This window comes from Habropoda laboriosa, unplaced genomic scaffold, assembly GCF_001263275.1.
Source record: "Habropoda laboriosa isolate 0110345459 unplaced genomic scaffold, ASM126327v1 scaffold648, whole genome shotgun sequence".
NCBI lineage: Eukaryota > Metazoa > Arthropoda > Insecta > Hymenoptera > Apidae > Habropoda > Habropoda laboriosa.
Window position 1 is genome coordinate 803,725 of NW_017100857.1, and position 16,235 is coordinate 819,959.

Below are 16,235 nucleotides of genomic sequence, written 5' to 3' on the forward strand. Positions count from 1 at the left end.
CTGTAAGCCGCCACTCCGGGCAACGGTTGGATGCTGCAGTGGCTCGAGATCACGATAATACGGCTGGAATGGGCTCGGATCATCGGCATCAGTTCTCGAGTGATTCTCATGTTACCCAGCAAGTTCACTTCCACTTGATTCCGGAGCTGCTCGTCTGTTTGCCATTCAAATTCGCCGAAGATCATCTTCGCCGCGTTGTTGACCAAACATCGTAACGCTGAGAACGGTATTTTGTCATATTTCCATATGCAATACTTTTTCCTTGGTCAATTCACGGTTTTAAATGTTTAAGAATTTTTTTATGCTTTATTTCGGATTGCTTGGATTTATTAAAACAATGAACAATATTTTATCGCGTAATTTACCTAAACATTTTTGCGTCAAAACTGTTCGCACGGAACCCGTGAAATTTTCGACGCTTTTAACCTGTGTAATGTCCAAAGGGTAAACGTGTACACCCTCTTGTTCCAGCTTCTTAGCAGCAGGGCCATCGATTTGCAACACGCTGGCAATTACATTGGCACCGAGCTGCCGGCAATGCAGAGCGAGGCTATATCCTAATCCCGAATCACAACCAATCATAACAATGGCCTGATTCGCCGATATTTTCTCCCGGGACTTTGTGCGACTGTACAAGTAAGTACCCCCTAAAAGACAATTTAGAAAGTGTTCCTTCAAATGTCTGTACTGTAGGTTAATAGCGAATTGTAGTATTGTATTCTTTATACTAAGTTTACACGTGTTCGTAATTTGTGATTTGCAATTTAAGTGTATTAAACGATTAAATTACAGCATGCCGTAATATCATTGAATCATCGACTTTCGTGCTGATGGCGCATATTGATAAACGCAGTTTGTCGGTAAGTAGATAAGATAATGAAATGGTGAAATTGTATTTAAAATTCAAAAATATATCTGATACGAATTTTATTGTTGTATTGATTTTTTTTCACGATATAAGATACACTTACAAATATTTCTGTTTACTTATAGTGAAAAATTTGTACAGTATTAATAAATAACGATTAATCTGATTATAAAGTTGTCTCGTTCTTACCGATACAACATAAAGACACTGTTGGTACCAAGTACTTGTATCCCTTGTTCCACAAGTAAAACAGACCAACTGAGGTAGTTGCATCGACCATGAATATTGTAGAGTATCGTTTTATGTACTTTACTAATCCACCACTGATAATTGACTTCACTAGTTTCATTTTGAAATTAACCGATCTACGATCTATAAAATGGAAATCACCATAAAATCACCAGATCGTTACGCATGAGCAACAAGTATTCGAACCCCGAGTGAGAACAAACACATGCAACGAAACGACAGTACCCTCGTCACGATCACAAATGGCTGCTATGGGACGGGAAAAGGAAAGAAATCAAACCTCCCCACTCTTCTACTATGGATCGTGATGGTTCCTTTTCAATTTCAATATAATAGTACTTATCAAATGTTTATATTTCTATCGTTCATCACATTTAATAAAGCAATATTTTTCGCTGGGAATATTGTAAAGAAACTTTTAAGAAAACGAAACAATTTTATAATTATCTAAACATGGTATAATATTTTTGTGTTTATTACAAAAGTTGAGATTCTTCTGATCTCTTTTCTTTTCTTTTACGAATTCCTTGTTTAATATAAAATTGATGTAGGGTAGCGGTTTGATCTGTTAAGAGATTTTAATATTTCATGAACGTACCACGTCATGCATGAATAAACGAAATACGGTAAACACTCGGAATCGCTTCTACCACGGTTACTACGTTCTCCTTCTACAATAAAAATGTTACTAAGTGCTAAAGGATGTATTTTGTTCTCTAGTGTAAATATATTTTCACTTCCTCGATCAAAACAGAAAATATTAGAACCAATTTTGCAAGGTTGTCAGTATTAAATAAATTATAATGCTGCTTTAAAATAAATGTAATAACATAAACAATAAAATAGTGCGCTCTTAATTAAAATAACTATCACAATTATAAAACCCTCTTAGCGCACGACTCATTCTTATTGACTGCAATGGAATTAGCAGCATTTTTTCTTTTCTCTTAAGTTTCTCACATTATAGTATAAAAAACTAACGATTTATATAATCATTACACAAAAGTTCTTGTAAATTTATAAGTCTTTACAGAGTGAAATATACAGCTTAGTGTAGAAGGCATACTTTACATAAAAATTAACAAATATTAAGGCTAACAGTACACTGTACTTTAAGCTAATTATTCTCTCAGATTAAAATCATATTTCGGTTAATACATATCTGTTTCACTGCAGTCGATAATTGTTTCGCTATTTTACAAGCTTCAAATATTACTTCGACACGCGTTATATGTTTCGCTTGCGTTATGCTCCCATGATTTCCCTCAAAATTTACTTTGAGATCCAGAGTATATTAAATACCAGCCGGTTTATCATCTACCATAATGTTAGGATCCGCGCGAAGATCGTAACTCGGATCGCCATCCGTAGCCATTCTGCCAAGCCATGAAAATAAAATTAACATTCCAATGAAAGCTAATATACCCATGACACCTATCACTGCATATTTTTTGTATAATGATCCAGGTGAGTTTCTACGCCGTGTCGGTGGACTCACTATCAATTTCCACGACCTTAAGAACCACTCAATGGCCGACTTTCTTCTGTATTTATTTTCATCATGATCAAATGATATATCCTTTGGATCATCATAAGCTTCACAAACTTTTCTCGATGTTGACTGAGACAATCCCATGGACGAATCGATATTTACAATTGAATAGGGCGGCCCGACTTTTTGATTATTTAAATGCACATTATTTATGTTAGTATGTACTGAATTAACAGTACTACTCGAACGTGATGTAGCTGTTGTTTGTGACGTGGCTGGCAATGCATGATTCTGATATGAAGTAGTTTCAGTTCTTAATGATGGACGTTCTTGCTCTGGCTTTTGTTCTCTATCTTCACTGAGCTGTAAAAAAATATTTAATTGTATCCAATGTTCCATACATATTGCTCTTCATTGTGAACAAATGCTTAGAGTACATACTAAGGGTAAACCTAAGCCAGCACGTCCCCAATTTACTCCAGCTAATTTTTCACATAATACATCTGCTACAAGAGATACCAATTTTGGGTCTGGAAAAATACGTTCCTTACAACTTGGACATGTATATCCTGCTGGTGCTGTTGTAGCTGGTAATTCTCTGCCATATTTATCCAAACATGCCCAATGAAACATGTGGTAACATGTTAATCGAACACAATCTCCTTCATTTAGATTCACTGAGCATAATGCACAAACTGGATTATAATCATGATCATGGAGCCATAAAATATACGACTGGACAATACACTGCAAAAAAAAAATACAAATATTTAACACCTTCGATAAAAAAAAAGCGAAAGTAGTACATTATTTAAACAGAACCCTTTTAACTAAATTTCTTTATTTAACATCGTCTTTTATCAAAATAAATGATCGTAAGCTAAATTACATATATTTTTAAGGACGAAATAAAATACCTTTGGATGATTTATAACCATGCAATGTTCACAAACATTGACATGGTGTTCAAAACAAAATAAATTTGTTACTCTTCTTTTCGGACACTTGCACAACCCCATATTTCAATAAAATAGTGCGTTTGTTACATTAAATAAATTAGAACAATTCAGTGAAAGACTAATTAGTTAAAAACACTTTTACAAATGAATACTATCACATGACATATCGTAGACTGACGGCAACTTAAACTGTATTATGCGACACGGCTTCCATGTTTCATCGGCCACGTCCTCTGACATTTTCTACGAAAGATACAGAAGAATGGACCAATAAGATTCTTTAATACGCCGAAATGGACAAATGAACATTCCTCTCCACAAGTTTCTAATCATCTTGTTTGATTTAACTCGAAGAAAATGTTTGTTTGTAAAATTAATTTTCGAAAAACAAAATTTTCTTAAATAAAAACAGCAAATTTCTTTATGGAAATATTTGAATAATGAAAAATCTCTTAAATTCATTTTTAAACTGTTCATAACACTGCCCGATGTGTTTCTCCAATAGAATAAACCTTTAGTTTGATATCATATTAATCAGATAGAGTTGTCTATAAATTATAATAAAATATACATGTAACGTTTATGATATTTAAAAAACATCATACTTCAGGCATCTTTAAAATGGCTGCGTTGTATCGTGTTATAAACTATTTAGGGAAAAATATATTATCGATAGGACAAAATAGGAATATATCATTGTCTGCAACGACGCGTCTCAAAGAAAGTGAGCTATATCAAGTAAAAGTATTAACAAAAGCATGACATCACTCAGTATTTATTTTGCCATTCATAACCTCTACTTTTGAATTTACAGTTATCGAAAAGAAAGAAGGGAATACTATAATTTTCGAAGCCGTGATAAAAGAGGATACAAATGACGAACGATTTTTAAAACCTAAAAACGGGGCATGTCCTATATGTTCTTCTGGTCTTGATATTAAACATACAGTAAGAGCTTGATACTTCAATATATGTACGATTTATTTTATCTTTGGGTAATTACATTGATTTTGTAGGATGTTCTTATTTTAAATCAGTTTGTCAGATCCGATGGTTACATATTACCACGTAGGATTACAGGTCTTTGTAATGTACAACAAAAAAGAATTTCATCATTGATCATAATGGCTCAGAGTGCAGGTTAAGAGCAATTACAATAAAGAATAATTTACAGTTGCATTTTTTACAATACACGCTACAACGGAATATTATAATGTTTAGGATTAATGCTGCGAGCAGATCCCAAGGGTGGTCTACTTCATCCCTTAAGAAGAAGAAAGTGGAAAAAATTCAATACCTACTTTGATGAATCTACCATAAAAGCTAAATATAAGTAATAATTTGTACAGAATACAATAAATAATTTTAGAACATCGTTGCATTTTAAATTGCCTATTCTTTTTTTTCGATTTTTGAATCGGTCCAGAAACCCTACATTTGTCAATAATAATTTTGCACGTGGTTCCGCTTTGCTATACGATTTGAAGTGTGTATATACTTATAGGTTAGGAATCATGTTGACATGTAGATTAATAAAAAGTTCATGGTGTAAATGTCAAAAACGATACGTGTCAAAAGGTGCAGCAATTGTAAAAAAGGAACATGGAGAACAAGAAATCGCAAAAATTCGAAATATTGGAATTTTGGCACATATCGATGCTGGTTCGTTCACTGTGCTTTTTAAGATAACCTATTAAAGATTTCTATTTTCGTAAATTTCACAATGACTTTCCAGGAAAAACTACCACAACGGAAAGAATGTTATATTATTCCGGTCTGATTAGGCACATGGGAGAGGTTCATCATGGAAATACGGTAACAGATTACATGGACCAGGAACGTCAGCGTGGTATAACAATTACCTCTGCCGCAGTGACGTTTCAATGGAAAAATTATCGTATCAATTTAATCGATACTCCTGGTCATATAGACTTTACTATGGAAGTGGAACAAACTTTGAGAGTATTAGATGGGGCAGTAGTTATATTAGATGGTAGTGCAGGTGTTGAAGCTCAGACATTGACTGTCTGCAGACAAGCAGATAAATATAGTATCCCTAGAATTATTTATGTAAATAAAATGGACAGAGCAGATGCTGATTTTGACATGAGCTTAAAGTCTGTTCAATCAAAGTTAAACACAGTAGTGTTACCTACACAATTTCCAATAAAGGAAAAAGGGGTTCTGCAAGGAATTGTGGATGTTATTTCTTTGGAGAAGTTCATGTTTGATAAAAAAGACATGGGAATGAAACTTACAAGATTAAAATTATCCGAAAATGAGGATAAACATTTATGGGAAATAGCAAATGAAAGACGCCAAAATTTAACTGATAAGTTGTCCAGCATAGATGATGAGTTAGCTGACACCATCATAGAGCAAGAATCTTTGGATACAATTACCTCACAAATGTTGCATAACTCCTTGTACAGAGCCACTATAAGTAGGAAAGGTGTTCCTGTACTTCTAGGTAGTTCTTACAAAAACATAGGAGTGCAACCTTTAATGGACAGTATTCTCTTGTATCTACCATCACCCAATGACAATAAATATTCATCACATTATAATAGCTTCGCCAAGAATCTGTCTGCCAGAGCTTTTAAAGTCGTTCACGATAAGCAAAAGGGACCCATCACTTTTTGTAGACTGTACAGTGGTAGCTTAGAAAAGGGCACGAAAATATACAACGTTTGTAGGGAAGAAAAAGAGACGGCTGGCAAATTGTACATCGCCTTCGCGGACGACTATCAAGAAATATCAAGCATCACTCGTGGCAATATTGCGGCAGTCACAGGATTAAAATATACAATGGCTGGTGATTTGATAACGTCTACTCTAACTGCAGCAAACAATGCAAAACAAAAACTAGAGGCACAGAAAGATGTTAGACCAGAAGACATAGAAAAAATATTTAATTGTAATACAAAAACATTGGAGCCAGTTTTTTTCTGTTCCATAGAGGCACCATCATTATCCACACAAACAGCTTTAGAAGCAGCTCTACAGCAACTTGAAAGGGAAGATCCCAGTTTGAGGGTATCTCAGAATGAAGAAACTGGCCAAATTGTTCTTGCAGGCATGGGTGAATTGCACCTTGAGATCATTAAAGAAAGAATCAGGACAGAGTACAAAGTTGATGCTGACTTAGGTCCTTTACAAATTGCTTACAGAGAGACAATAAAGGAACCTATTAAAGATTCTTTCTCGTGCGAATTTAAGATAGGAAATGCTAATCAAAAAGTCACTGTAATCATGTCATTGATACCAAATTACCAAGGAAGTGAAACTTTGCTGCTAGACAACTCATCAGATTGTATCAGTAATATCAGTGCTATACCTTTGAAAATTATGAAAGCGGTGAAATCTGGTATACGGTCGGTTCGTTTACACGGACCCAAATTAAGTTATCCAGTTATAAATATGGGTATCAAGTTGCATTGGTTGGAATATCTATCTAATACAACGCCGTCGGTAATCACTGCCGCTGTTTCACAATGTGTTAGAAAGGTAAACATTTATGGGCATTGCTTTACAATTCTTAGTTGCTTTTTAAGAAAATAATAAAAATGTAAGAAATAGAAATGATGAACGATCGTAGGGAAAATGACGTAGTAACCTCAACAAGCAGCCATCTTTGATTCTAACCATAGGATCAATCGATTACACGTGAAGATAAATCAATACGTCAATTTTATTACAATTATTTAACATTGAAATCACGTTAACGGACAATTAATTAATAACCGTATCGCTTTCGTTACGTTTAGTCATCTCCACGTTCTTTCTTGTTACTGGTTTCGCAGAACTAGATTTCAATTCAGACAGTACGAGCAAAGATTTCGGTTTGCGTTCCAACATTGTCCTCTTCGTAGTCTGTTTCAACGAATCAGTATTGTTCGACAATTCATCCTTAGGAAGGAAGTACCTGTGCCTCCAATTCTCTTGTATACTCTTCACAACGTTGTTCTCTTTACGTTTCTCTTCGTTGCATATGTAGGTCTCCGTGAACGTTCTCAAAATGCCAATTTTCTTCAGTGCATCTTCAGAATTGAAAGTGGAATTGAACGGTCTTTGTTTCGGGGCTAGTGTTGGAAAAGCGTACGGTTTCAACCTGGTACTCTGTTTAAGTTCAAAAGTACGCGGCAATTTGGTGTTTTGTCTGTCCAAGAAGTCACTGATCAGTATGTCAGTTTTCAGCTGCAAATTCTTCAGAAAATTCTCGTCAATTATCCTCTGTCCAGCAACATTCTTAGGACTGCTATTTCTCGTTTCACCGCTGCTTAAATTCTCGCCGCTTAATTGTCTCGTGATCCTTAAAGTATTGCCTCCCTTAACCTTACTTTTGTTCCTTTTCGAACTAGTCTGCGTCGATCTTTCTACTTTATGAATACCCCATTTCAGCATGTACGAATCGAGGAAACTTTGGTATAATTTTGGACAAACTTCTTGGTCCTCGTAGTGTTTGTCTATGAAATATATTCGACGCAGACGACAGTTCCCGCAAATTTGCAACCTCTGCGTGACGGCATACTCTCTCTTAAAGGCGGTTTGCGTTAGGTTAGACAGATTCAGCTCTAACTTGTTCCAACCGGTTTCTAATTTCGCTCTCACGCGACAAATCACACCCCTGGAGCTTTGTTTCTCGTTCTCCGCGTTGGTGAATTGAAAGTGATGAAGACAATTTTGAGTATCCGCAACCTGATTTGTGTTTCACGAATTTTCTGTCGTTAGATACTTCGAGGGATATGAATAACCAAAAAGAGATTTCTAAGTGTTAAAAAGTACATAGAAAAATTACCTGCACTTGTATACGACACTGTAGGTTCAAGTTTTTTATCACTATAACTAGAATTGGCAATTCGATATTGAGAAACTGAGAGGAATCAGGGGGACAGATGACGGAGGTTCCATAACCATGAGGCTGTTCGAAGTCCTGTATCTCGATAACCTGTTCACCATTTACCACGAAAAAAAAGATTAATTCAAAATCTACTCCGAATCAATTGATACTCATCCACGTTGACGTACATTTTCTAACAAGTCCGAATCCAAGATCTTACGAATACGTCCTGACTGAGAATGTTGCTTACTCCAATATTCTAAGGGTTTATCGCTGATACTGTATAAGAGAGACACATATCCATCAACCATGAAATTATGGAATTATTTCAGGAAAACCAACGGCATTTATGCGTACTTATGCTTTAGGATTTACATTTTTCCGTTCGCTTGTTTCTCACATGCGGCCTACTTCACTGCTTCGATTTAACAAGTGAAGTTTGTCGGCAAACGAAAAAATGAGGATTTTAACTTCGTAAGAATACTTCACGATTTATAAATGGAACGATTTTTTAACAGTGAAAAATTTGACGAAGATAAATCTACTGTGCTGTATTTTCTCAAAACTTTCAAACTAATCAAACCCCCTTAGATACTTTCAAGTATAAAATTTATTCTACATTTAATCATTGCTCATCCTTTATATTACAGTTGATGCGAGAAGCTGAAGTCACACTCATGGAGCCCATAATGCAATTGGAAGTTGTGGTAGCCTCAGATTATTTTAGTGTTGTCCTCAAAGACTTGTCGAAGAGGCGTGCAGAAATACGATACATCGACGAACGTGGACCAAACAAAGTAAATATACATCTCCTCATTATGAGAAAGTATTAATCGACAAAAAAAATTAATTGAAACATGTGAACAGGTGGTACATTGCGTTGCTCCACTCGCTGAGCTACTGGGATATTCAACAGCAGTGAGGGTAATTTCATCAGGACATGCAACGTTCACGTTAGAATTCGATCATTACGAATTAATGGACTCGATCAACGAAGCAGAAGCGATTAAACGTGTCACTGGTTTCTATTAGTTAAATAAAGAAAGGAAGAACAGCTTCCATGAGAAAAGAACAACACATACACGATGCAATGTTGCTTTGTACCAAATATCATTTGTATTAAGAAATTAGCTATTTAATTGTACAAAGATAGAAATGTCCCTCTGGTCTCGGGATTAAGATTAGCGTATTCTTTACGTGGCAACGCATTAAGGCAGTCCTATGTGCCGATTTCTCATACGTCGGAAAAGACTTACACATCTAAGTAAAAGTAACAATTACGATAATACACGAATAATTAAAACACATCGTTATTATATCTTGGACAATTACATGCTCGGTTGTTCCTTTATTGCGTTCGTTTCTAATCAAAATATATTGCAGCATTTCGTTTATCGATGGTGCGTTTACACAATCTCTTCTTCTTCTTCGTCTTTTTACTTACAAAAATCGCCGATTCGCGGCCGCCGATCACGGGGCTGAAATCGCGCAGCTCAGTAAAACGATTTCTTTCGACTAAACGATCTTTATACAAATGTAGAATCATCAATGGCGATATCAATAGTTAAAAAAAAAATTGACAAAATTGCAGATGAAAGAAAGTCTTATCGAAAAGAAACACTGGCTCAGCCTCGAAAGCGGCAGCCGCGTATAAATATATTAATATTGCTTAAAGATCATGCAAAAATGTCATACATAATAAAATATATGTATGTATATATATTATATGTACGGAGGGATTACATGTTATGGGGTGAGAGACTTTTGCAAACATGTCATTTGCACGTAAAAATCTGCCGCATCCGGTTAAGTTACGCGTTTCAACCGGATGTGACTTCGAAAAATACTTCGCCTTTTTCTTCTCGTACGTTCATCACACGCGATTTACACCCATAGAAACGCGCCAGTAACATGAGAAATTCCATCTTTCACAACCTTTCCACTTTTTTGCCTTCAGTTTTCGTTTTATTAGCCTCAAAAATGAATTTATCAAAGTTACTTTGCACGGTAGATGCAAAAAATGTGTTGTTCGACGATAAGGCTTTCTGTTTTGTAATTATTTGTTTACGATGCGTGAATCCATGACAGAGACGCAATACTGAATACCTCGACGCGGTTTCTATTTATTAAGAAATAATCATGTCTCGTCGTAGAAGTTACCAGGAATCTCACGGACAACGGTAACTCAAGTTATTATCTCTATACAATCGAATAGTACATACATATATATATATATATATAACGAACAGTGTCATCGTACCGATATTTTATTGTATCATCGTTTCTCCACATTACAAACGAGTGTCCTCGAGGGCCTCAAAAACGCGACGAGACCCCTCGACTCTATTGTTACAAACAAAATTCATCTTCAAACACCGTCGGAAATGCAATCGAACGCGTGTGTATCTGTGTGTACACGCCTATTTTTCCATTTAAAAATCCAATGAAACGTTCGAACTACACGCGTTCGCTCTGTTTTGTCTCTTTTTCAAAAAAAGACTCTAAACGATCAAGAAGAGAAATGACAAATTCGTTGTAAAAGATATTTCTTTTTTCTCCCAAATATATGTATAGTTATAATACTGCCCAACGAACACACGTGTCGATCTCAATGACAACCGTAGTAAAACAACAACTCTCTATCTCTCCGGTGATGTAGTGTGTGTGTATTTGTGTGTGTGTTTTGCGAAAGAAAAGAATTCTCAACCATCGATCCTTTTTCTCTTCATCTCTTCTCTCTTCGTCATGGTTCCTCGTGTCCTCTGTACACAGCTTCCCATCATCGATTGCTTTTTTAAATCAAACATGGCGACGTGGCGATTTTATTTTCTCATTCGGGATCGTCCTCGTTCGATCCGTACTCGAGATCATCTTGGCGTCACAAACTCACTAATTTCGGTGGATTCGCATCCGGAGAGCTGAGATCGACGGCTGACAGGTTGTTTCTTTGTTGCGTTGAACAGGATGGTATCAAGGGTGTGGAGACGGGCGTGAGGCCGGTTCCGCCCTCCATTAACGATTCGAAGTTAAACGGTATGCCACTTGTCGGCGTTGTGATAGGCATACCGGCGACATCTAGCGACGGTTTCATGAAAGACGGCGTCTCGACCGTTTTGAACGTGAGCGTGTCCGGCCTCTCTTTCGGTTCGCTGAAGATCGACAAGGAGTTCGGTCGATTGTTATTGTCGAAACCGACCGGCAACGAGTTCGGTCTGTTTGGTCTCGTCGCGGCGTTCAACGTGTCGCGTTTCGTCGTGTCTGCCGCGGCTGCATCCACGGCGAATTGAGCGGCCGCCGCGACGAATTTATCCTCCGTCGGAAGCTCTGGCTTTATCACAGGTTTCACGTCCGGAGGTGAATCGGAACGAAGTCGACAAGCGGCCATATGAGCCTCCAGGATGAACTCGAGCTCGTCTTTGGCCTGTTGCAGCTGGTGGATCTCTTCTTGCAAGCACTGTTTCTTTTGTTCCAAACCCTCAGTCTCCTAGTCAAATATAAATATGTGTTAATTCATTGCACATAGCTTCAAGGCTGGAGTAAGATGTTTTAAACAGGTGGATCCGTAAAAACGTATCGAGTATATTCTTTTTCATTAACCTTTAATTAGTTAAACTGAATGTCCCTCAGCATCCCAGTTGTGTTATTTGTGGGATGTTTTATGACAAGCTGTCCTGTACCTTCCTTTTAAAAACATTTATCCAATTCGTTATGAAAATAGAAACGATACTTCCTCTAGTAATAACAAGCCAAAGAATACATTAAAAGTAAACAAATTTTGAAATAATTAATTTTTATTTATAATTACGTATAAAATTATTTAATACTAGTTTTATCGAGGAATAGTAAGTACACTATGCAAAAGAATGATAAAAAATGTATAGAAGGTGCTGAGGTCACTCCAACTACGTATTACGTCATACTTTCAAAAATGGACGAAATTAAAAAAAAATTAGGAATCCACGTTTCTCGGTGTCTCTCGGATGAGACTTACTTCTAACAGGGCATTGGTATGATCCATTCTTCGCTTGCGACATCTGGCCGCTGCCATTTTATTTCTCTCCCTGCGGATCTGTCGTCGTTCCTCCTCCTCGGGAGTCATGCCAATCGTCCTGGTGGGCCGTCTACCGCCCATGTTGCGCCTCGCCGGCAGCTGTGGCCGAGTCTGTTGGCTCTCCACGAGGGTGGTGTTGGTTGCCACGGGGGCGGCGGCGGTGGTGGTAACAACGTGGTGCGCCGTCGTATTTTGCGTTTGTGCCGGCGTCGGCTGCGAGGGTTCCACCAAAGGCGGGACGAACCCTGCCTCGCGACTATGCGACGCTGACTCGCTGGTCAGCTCTAGAAACGTCTGCTCGATGCTACGGAGCGTCGTCGGCGTCAACGTCGGCGTCGTCCTGGTCGGCACTCCGCTGTGCAGTCCGTCCAGGGAAACGAGCTGTAATTACAAACAAAAATTTCACATGTTAATTTTAAGCATTCATTTTTTGTCAATTTTTAATTAAAAAAAATTGTAAAGAAGAGATAAATAACGACTGGTTTTTATTTTTCTTAATAACTGTCTTAAATTTTTCACGATGCCATTTGTCGATCTATATCGGCCATAAGGTAAGCTAATTTTTTGAATGTTTGTACTCGACGAATAACAGTTTTCTTTATAAACACGACACAATTTTGACGATCAGTTTTTTTTTCGTTTACTACCTATGTAGAATCACTTACGTGCAATACACGAAGTATACTGAATAGTATACTAAACCCTCGACACTGTTACTGCGTTTTAATTACACGCGTCATTTCAACACCTGCGCGTATTAAAAATAATAACACTTTCTTTGTCTAAACGGTGAAAAAAACACTCACTAAGCGCTGTCTAAACGTCAGCTGGCCTGATTACGTGGAATCAGTATAAAAACGAGGAAAAGTAACGACCAATACATTTTTCTCTCTGTCAATAATAGCAGCGCACACAGACGCGCGGGAGACGAGAGACTGGCGCGCAGATCGGTTGACCATGCAACACAAACGTAAAACACGAGTTTGCCAGGTGCGGAGAGATAACAAAACAGTTAGGAAAGCGATGTTTTTCGTTGCTGGCTGTGGAACGCGATTGCCTTTCAAACAAACTGCGCATTAGAGATCACCGCGTTGTTTATTACCACCCAGCCAGATAAAAGAAGTTCGTTGTATTATCGACGAAATTGTCTGGTGGCCAACGAAACCAATTCCAACGAACTGTTTTCGCTCCATGAAAAAAAGAGGGCGTTGCGCAACTGGTGAAGAGAAAAAAAACGAGGAAAAAGAAGCAACAGCCACAGAATGACGGAAAGGTACGCAAATGCTTCTATCATATGTTATCGTTTCCTTTCCGTCTTGATATCGCGGGGACTCGTCACTAATCCAGTTAGATATTCCTGGTGATAAAAATATCCATGATCCAATAGCCGATAAGCTATCGGCACGAACTAGATCGTCTGGGGGTTGTGTTTCAAGGTGTATACGCGCACATCTTTATCGGCCGAGTATCATCATCGCTAAAATTACAACGAGTTATCGCGGCGTTCCTAATAATTATCCACCGATCTGACCTCCGTTCTCCGTAATCTCCGATCTTGAATTCTGTTTACACGTTCCAATCTTGGTTACCTTGCGTTCAAAAATAAAAAACGATCATGGACCTTTTTCAGAGTAACGTTCATTTAACGACCTTACGTGACGCTTATAACCGTAATTTCAATAAACGAGAGATTCTCGTAACATCACGATATTAACAATAAGATTTAATCTTTTTGCATAAAGTATGAAACACGTGCGCGGAATACATGGTGTGGATACACATCTCTGTGTTATATCGACGATGTTTAGGGGTATACGATCGAACGCGCCACCTGTCGCGGGTCTTCGTGCTTGCCGGTGCGCAATAAAATTGAAATCGTCAATGTAGATATCGGCGTCGAGTAAAACCGCCTTTGCACCTATGTACATATGTGTTTCATAGCACGATCGTCGTGGAAACAATCGTAAATACAGCTCGATGGATTTCATCGACGATATAAAAGAATGCGTACGTCCAACTACGGACGATATTAATGACTTGGCTCGAATCGCAGCTCACGTAGCGACAACCTCGCGTTCGCCATTATCGCGTCGACCAATCGGCAGACGGGAACGCGCGCGCGACGTATTATACCCGGCGCACACGTTTCCCAGAAAACACAAAAGGACGCAGGAAGGAGAAGAAGCGCGTCCTTCACTCTCGTAAGGAGAAGAGACAACGACACCGTGTGCGACTAACAGACAGGCCTATCATTTCTAAAATTACGAGTCGTTCTGATCGTTAACGAAGGCCGATTCGCGATAGATAGTCACACACAAGTACACGTCAAAAGAATTGAACGATTCCCAGGGTTCAAGCATCATTGCACAGGAATTGCGCATCGAGAGGCTGGTGTTCGAATGAAAACGACGATCGTGATAGATCGCTAGTGACCCCGTCGGTCGTAATCTCATAATTAACTTAACGTCATCGCTCGCTATACTTGATCTTTCTTTTTCTAGGTTAGGTGTAAAAGTTCGTTGAACCTCAAATGTGATCGTCATCGTTTAAATGATAAAACTAACGTGTAAGACATTTTTCTACTTCATCTGGCTTCTCTTTTATGATTCCTTCGTTTCGGCATGAAAAAGTTCCGAATTAAGATCATTAACCTCGTAAACTTCTGCTGCTTCTGAAACTTGTTCTAAAATGTCTACTATTATCCTTCATCTAACCAGCTCTCACTAACACCTAACAAAATACGAGTGTGCTTCATAAATTAAATTTCAAGAGAGGCTGCTATACAAACCTCCTCCACTTTTGGTCGAGAATTTATCATGCATGTATTTATAACACGATTACGGTTCATAATCGCGGGGCCACCGCGCTCGGTTCTGTGTCATCGCTAAAATTACTTAGCATACCAACGGGTAGCGACTTTAAGAGAAGAGTAATCACCCACCCACAATATTCACGGCCCACCTATTCGATATTGGCGCGCGTGAAAACTTTCGGAATGCTCCGCGAGATAAACATAGGCGTCTCAAAATCGCTTTCGCGCGCGCGTCACCAATTTCTGAAATTTCGACTACGGGGGTACTTCCATTTCTCCTTCTCCAAACACGAGAGAATTTTCGTCCGTTTTTTTTTCTGTATAAAAATTTATGGCAGAGAGGAGGTTAATTCATCGCCTCGACCTTAGGGCAAGTTCGTAATTTACTGTAAGCCTCGTGTGATGCGCATGCGCATAAATCAGTTGCTATATAACCACACTTGGAAGATGTCTCATACTCGCCACGGTTTCTCCGATTTGGCACAATCCGAAATTTACGACCGCGATGACCATCGAGAGAAAAAGCGATTCCGTTATTACGACGATTATTGAAGGCTCGATAAATTTAGAGGCAAGCGCAAAGGCGCGGTATTTATCAGCATGTAGAGCCTATCGAGCTTTATTTACTTCTTATTGCGCTGGCACACTCTATCGGACCGAAAATGCGTCAATTGACAGAAGGTGTGGCATCATCGTACCATAGTTACCATTTGAAGAGAAAAAAAAAAGGAAACCGATGTACTCGATTTCGTTTATCTACGGAACACAAAAACCGACATCCGTTTATTTGCAGTGGAAGATAATCGAGTTCACGATCTAGAGACTCGGTTCGCTTTTATCTGTCGCGAAAACACCGAAATGATTCTATCCTTTTTATTGCACTTAACTCGTGACACCTCTGGATTATTCAATTAAGTATCATTTAATCCCAGTGATTAATAAATTGATTTTAATAATCTCAATG

General features: G+C 38.1%; 6 protein-coding genes across 8 annotated transcripts in view; 2 read left to right on the forward strand and 4 right to left on the reverse strand.

Moving 5' to 3' along the window:
* The window catches only part of LOC108577371 (D-beta-hydroxybutyrate dehydrogenase, mitochondrial), a 3,422-nt gene extending 2,205 nt beyond the window's left edge, over positions 1-1,217 (reverse strand). Inside the window, 4 exon segments of the mRNA XM_017940511.1 lie at positions 1-2; positions 5-217; positions 366-647; positions 1,058-1,217. The exon segment at positions 1-2 is cut by the window's left edge and continues 79 nt beyond it. Of these exon segments, the coding sequence (XP_017796000.1) occupies positions 1-2; positions 5-217; positions 366-647; positions 1,058-1,217 (657 nt within the window).
* A 1,142-nt stretch (positions 1,218-2,359) lies between these two features.
* LOC108577446 (zinc finger protein-like 1) lies at positions 2,360-3,782 on the reverse strand. The gene is made up of 3 exons (XM_017940598.1): positions 3,527-3,782; positions 3,051-3,356; positions 2,360-2,972 (listed from the first exon to the last, which is right to left on the reverse strand). Exons 1-3 carry the CDS (start codon positions 3,626-3,628, stop codon positions 2,412-2,414), a joined length of 969 nt encoding a protein of 322 aa, XP_017796087.1. The 5' UTR covers positions 3,629-3,782; the 3' UTR covers positions 2,360-2,411.
* Positions 3,783-4,179: 397 nt separating this feature from the next.
* LOC108577447 (28S ribosomal protein S18a, mitochondrial) lies at positions 4,180-4,905 on the forward strand. The gene is made up of 4 exons (XM_017940600.1): positions 4,180-4,292; positions 4,383-4,516; positions 4,585-4,708; positions 4,790-4,905. The coding sequence occupies exons 1-4, from the start codon at positions 4,190-4,192 to the stop codon at positions 4,903-4,905; spliced, it is 477 nt and encodes a 158-aa protein (XP_017796089.1). The 5' UTR covers positions 4,180-4,189.
* A 169-nt stretch (positions 4,906-5,074) lies between these two features.
* LOC108577442 (ribosome-releasing factor 2, mitochondrial) lies at positions 5,075-10,622 on the forward strand. Its single transcript, XM_017940593.1, has 4 exons — positions 5,075-5,230; positions 5,304-7,075; positions 9,059-9,205; positions 9,276-10,622. Exons 1-4 carry the CDS (start codon positions 5,083-5,085, stop codon positions 9,438-9,440), a joined length of 2,232 nt encoding a protein of 743 aa, XP_017796082.1. The 5' UTR covers positions 5,075-5,082; the 3' UTR covers positions 9,441-10,622.
* On the reverse strand, positions 7,301-8,722 carry LOC108577443. The gene is made up of 3 exons (XM_017940594.1): positions 8,597-8,722; positions 8,367-8,516; positions 7,301-8,266 (listed from the first exon to the last, which is right to left on the reverse strand). Exons 1-3 carry the CDS (start codon positions 8,717-8,719, stop codon positions 7,301-7,303), a joined length of 1,239 nt encoding a protein of 412 aa, XP_017796083.1. The 5' UTR covers positions 8,720-8,722.
* A 78-nt stretch (positions 10,623-10,700) lies between the features above and the next one.
* Positions 10,701-16,235, reverse strand: part of LOC108577445 (transcription factor kayak) — a 37,857-nt gene continuing 32,322 nt past the window's right edge. For all 3 annotated transcript variants that reach the window (XM_017940596.1, XM_017940595.1, XM_017940597.1), the window contains exons 2-3: positions 12,400-12,840; positions 10,701-11,892 (exon numbers count right to left, since the gene is read on the reverse strand). In XM_017940596.1, the coding sequence (XP_017796085.1) occupies positions 11,287-11,892; positions 12,400-12,840 (1,047 nt within the window). In that variant the 3' untranslated portion in view covers positions 10,701-11,286. The remainder of the gene's footprint in view (positions 11,893-12,399; positions 12,841-16,235) is intronic.

Coding starts and splice junctions, on each gene's coding strand:
- LOC108577442 (XM_017940593.1), top strand. CDS start 5,083: ATGTTGACATGTAGATTAATAAAAAGTTCATGGTGTAAATGTCAAAAA. Junction 7,076..9,058: donor TTTCACAATGTGTTAGAAAG/GTAAACATTTAT, acceptor TTTATATTACAG/TTGATGCGAGAAGCTGAAGT. Junction 9,206..9,275: donor ACGAACGTGGACCAAACAAA/GTAAATATACAT, acceptor ACATGTGAACAG/GTGGTACATTGCGTTGCTCC.
- LOC108577447 (XM_017940600.1), top strand. CDS start 4,190: ATGGCTGCGTTGTATCGTGTTATAAACTATTTAGGGAAAAATATATTA. Junction 4,293..4,382: donor AACGACGCGTCTCAAAGAAA/GTGAGCTATATC, acceptor TTGAATTTACAG/TTATCGAAAAGAAAGAAGGG. Junction 4,517..4,584: donor GTCTTGATATTAAACATACA/GTAAGAGCTTGA, acceptor TTGATTTTGTAG/GATGTTCTTATTTTAAATCA.
- LOC108577446 (XM_017940598.1), bottom strand. CDS start 3,628: ATGGGGTTGTGCAAGTGTCCGAAAAGAAGAGTAACAAATTTATTTTGT. Junction 3,357..3,526: donor TGGTTATAAATCATCCAAAG/GTATTTTATTTC, acceptor TTTTTTTTGCAG/TGTATTGTCCAGTCGTATAT. Junction 2,973..3,050: donor CTGGCTTAGGTTTACCCTTA/GTATGTACTCTA, acceptor ATTTTTTTACAG/CTCAGTGAAGATAGAGAACA.
- LOC108577443 (XM_017940594.1), bottom strand. CDS start 8,719: ATGGTTGATGGATATGTGTCTCTCTTATACAGTATCAGCGATAAACCC. Junction 8,517..8,596: donor ATTCGGACTTGTTAGAAAAT/GTACGTCAACGT, acceptor AATGGTGAACAG/GTTATCGAGATACAGGACTT. Junction 8,267..8,366: donor AGTGTCGTATACAAGTGCAG/GTAATTTTTCTA, acceptor AACACAAATCAG/GTTGCGGATACTCAAAATTG.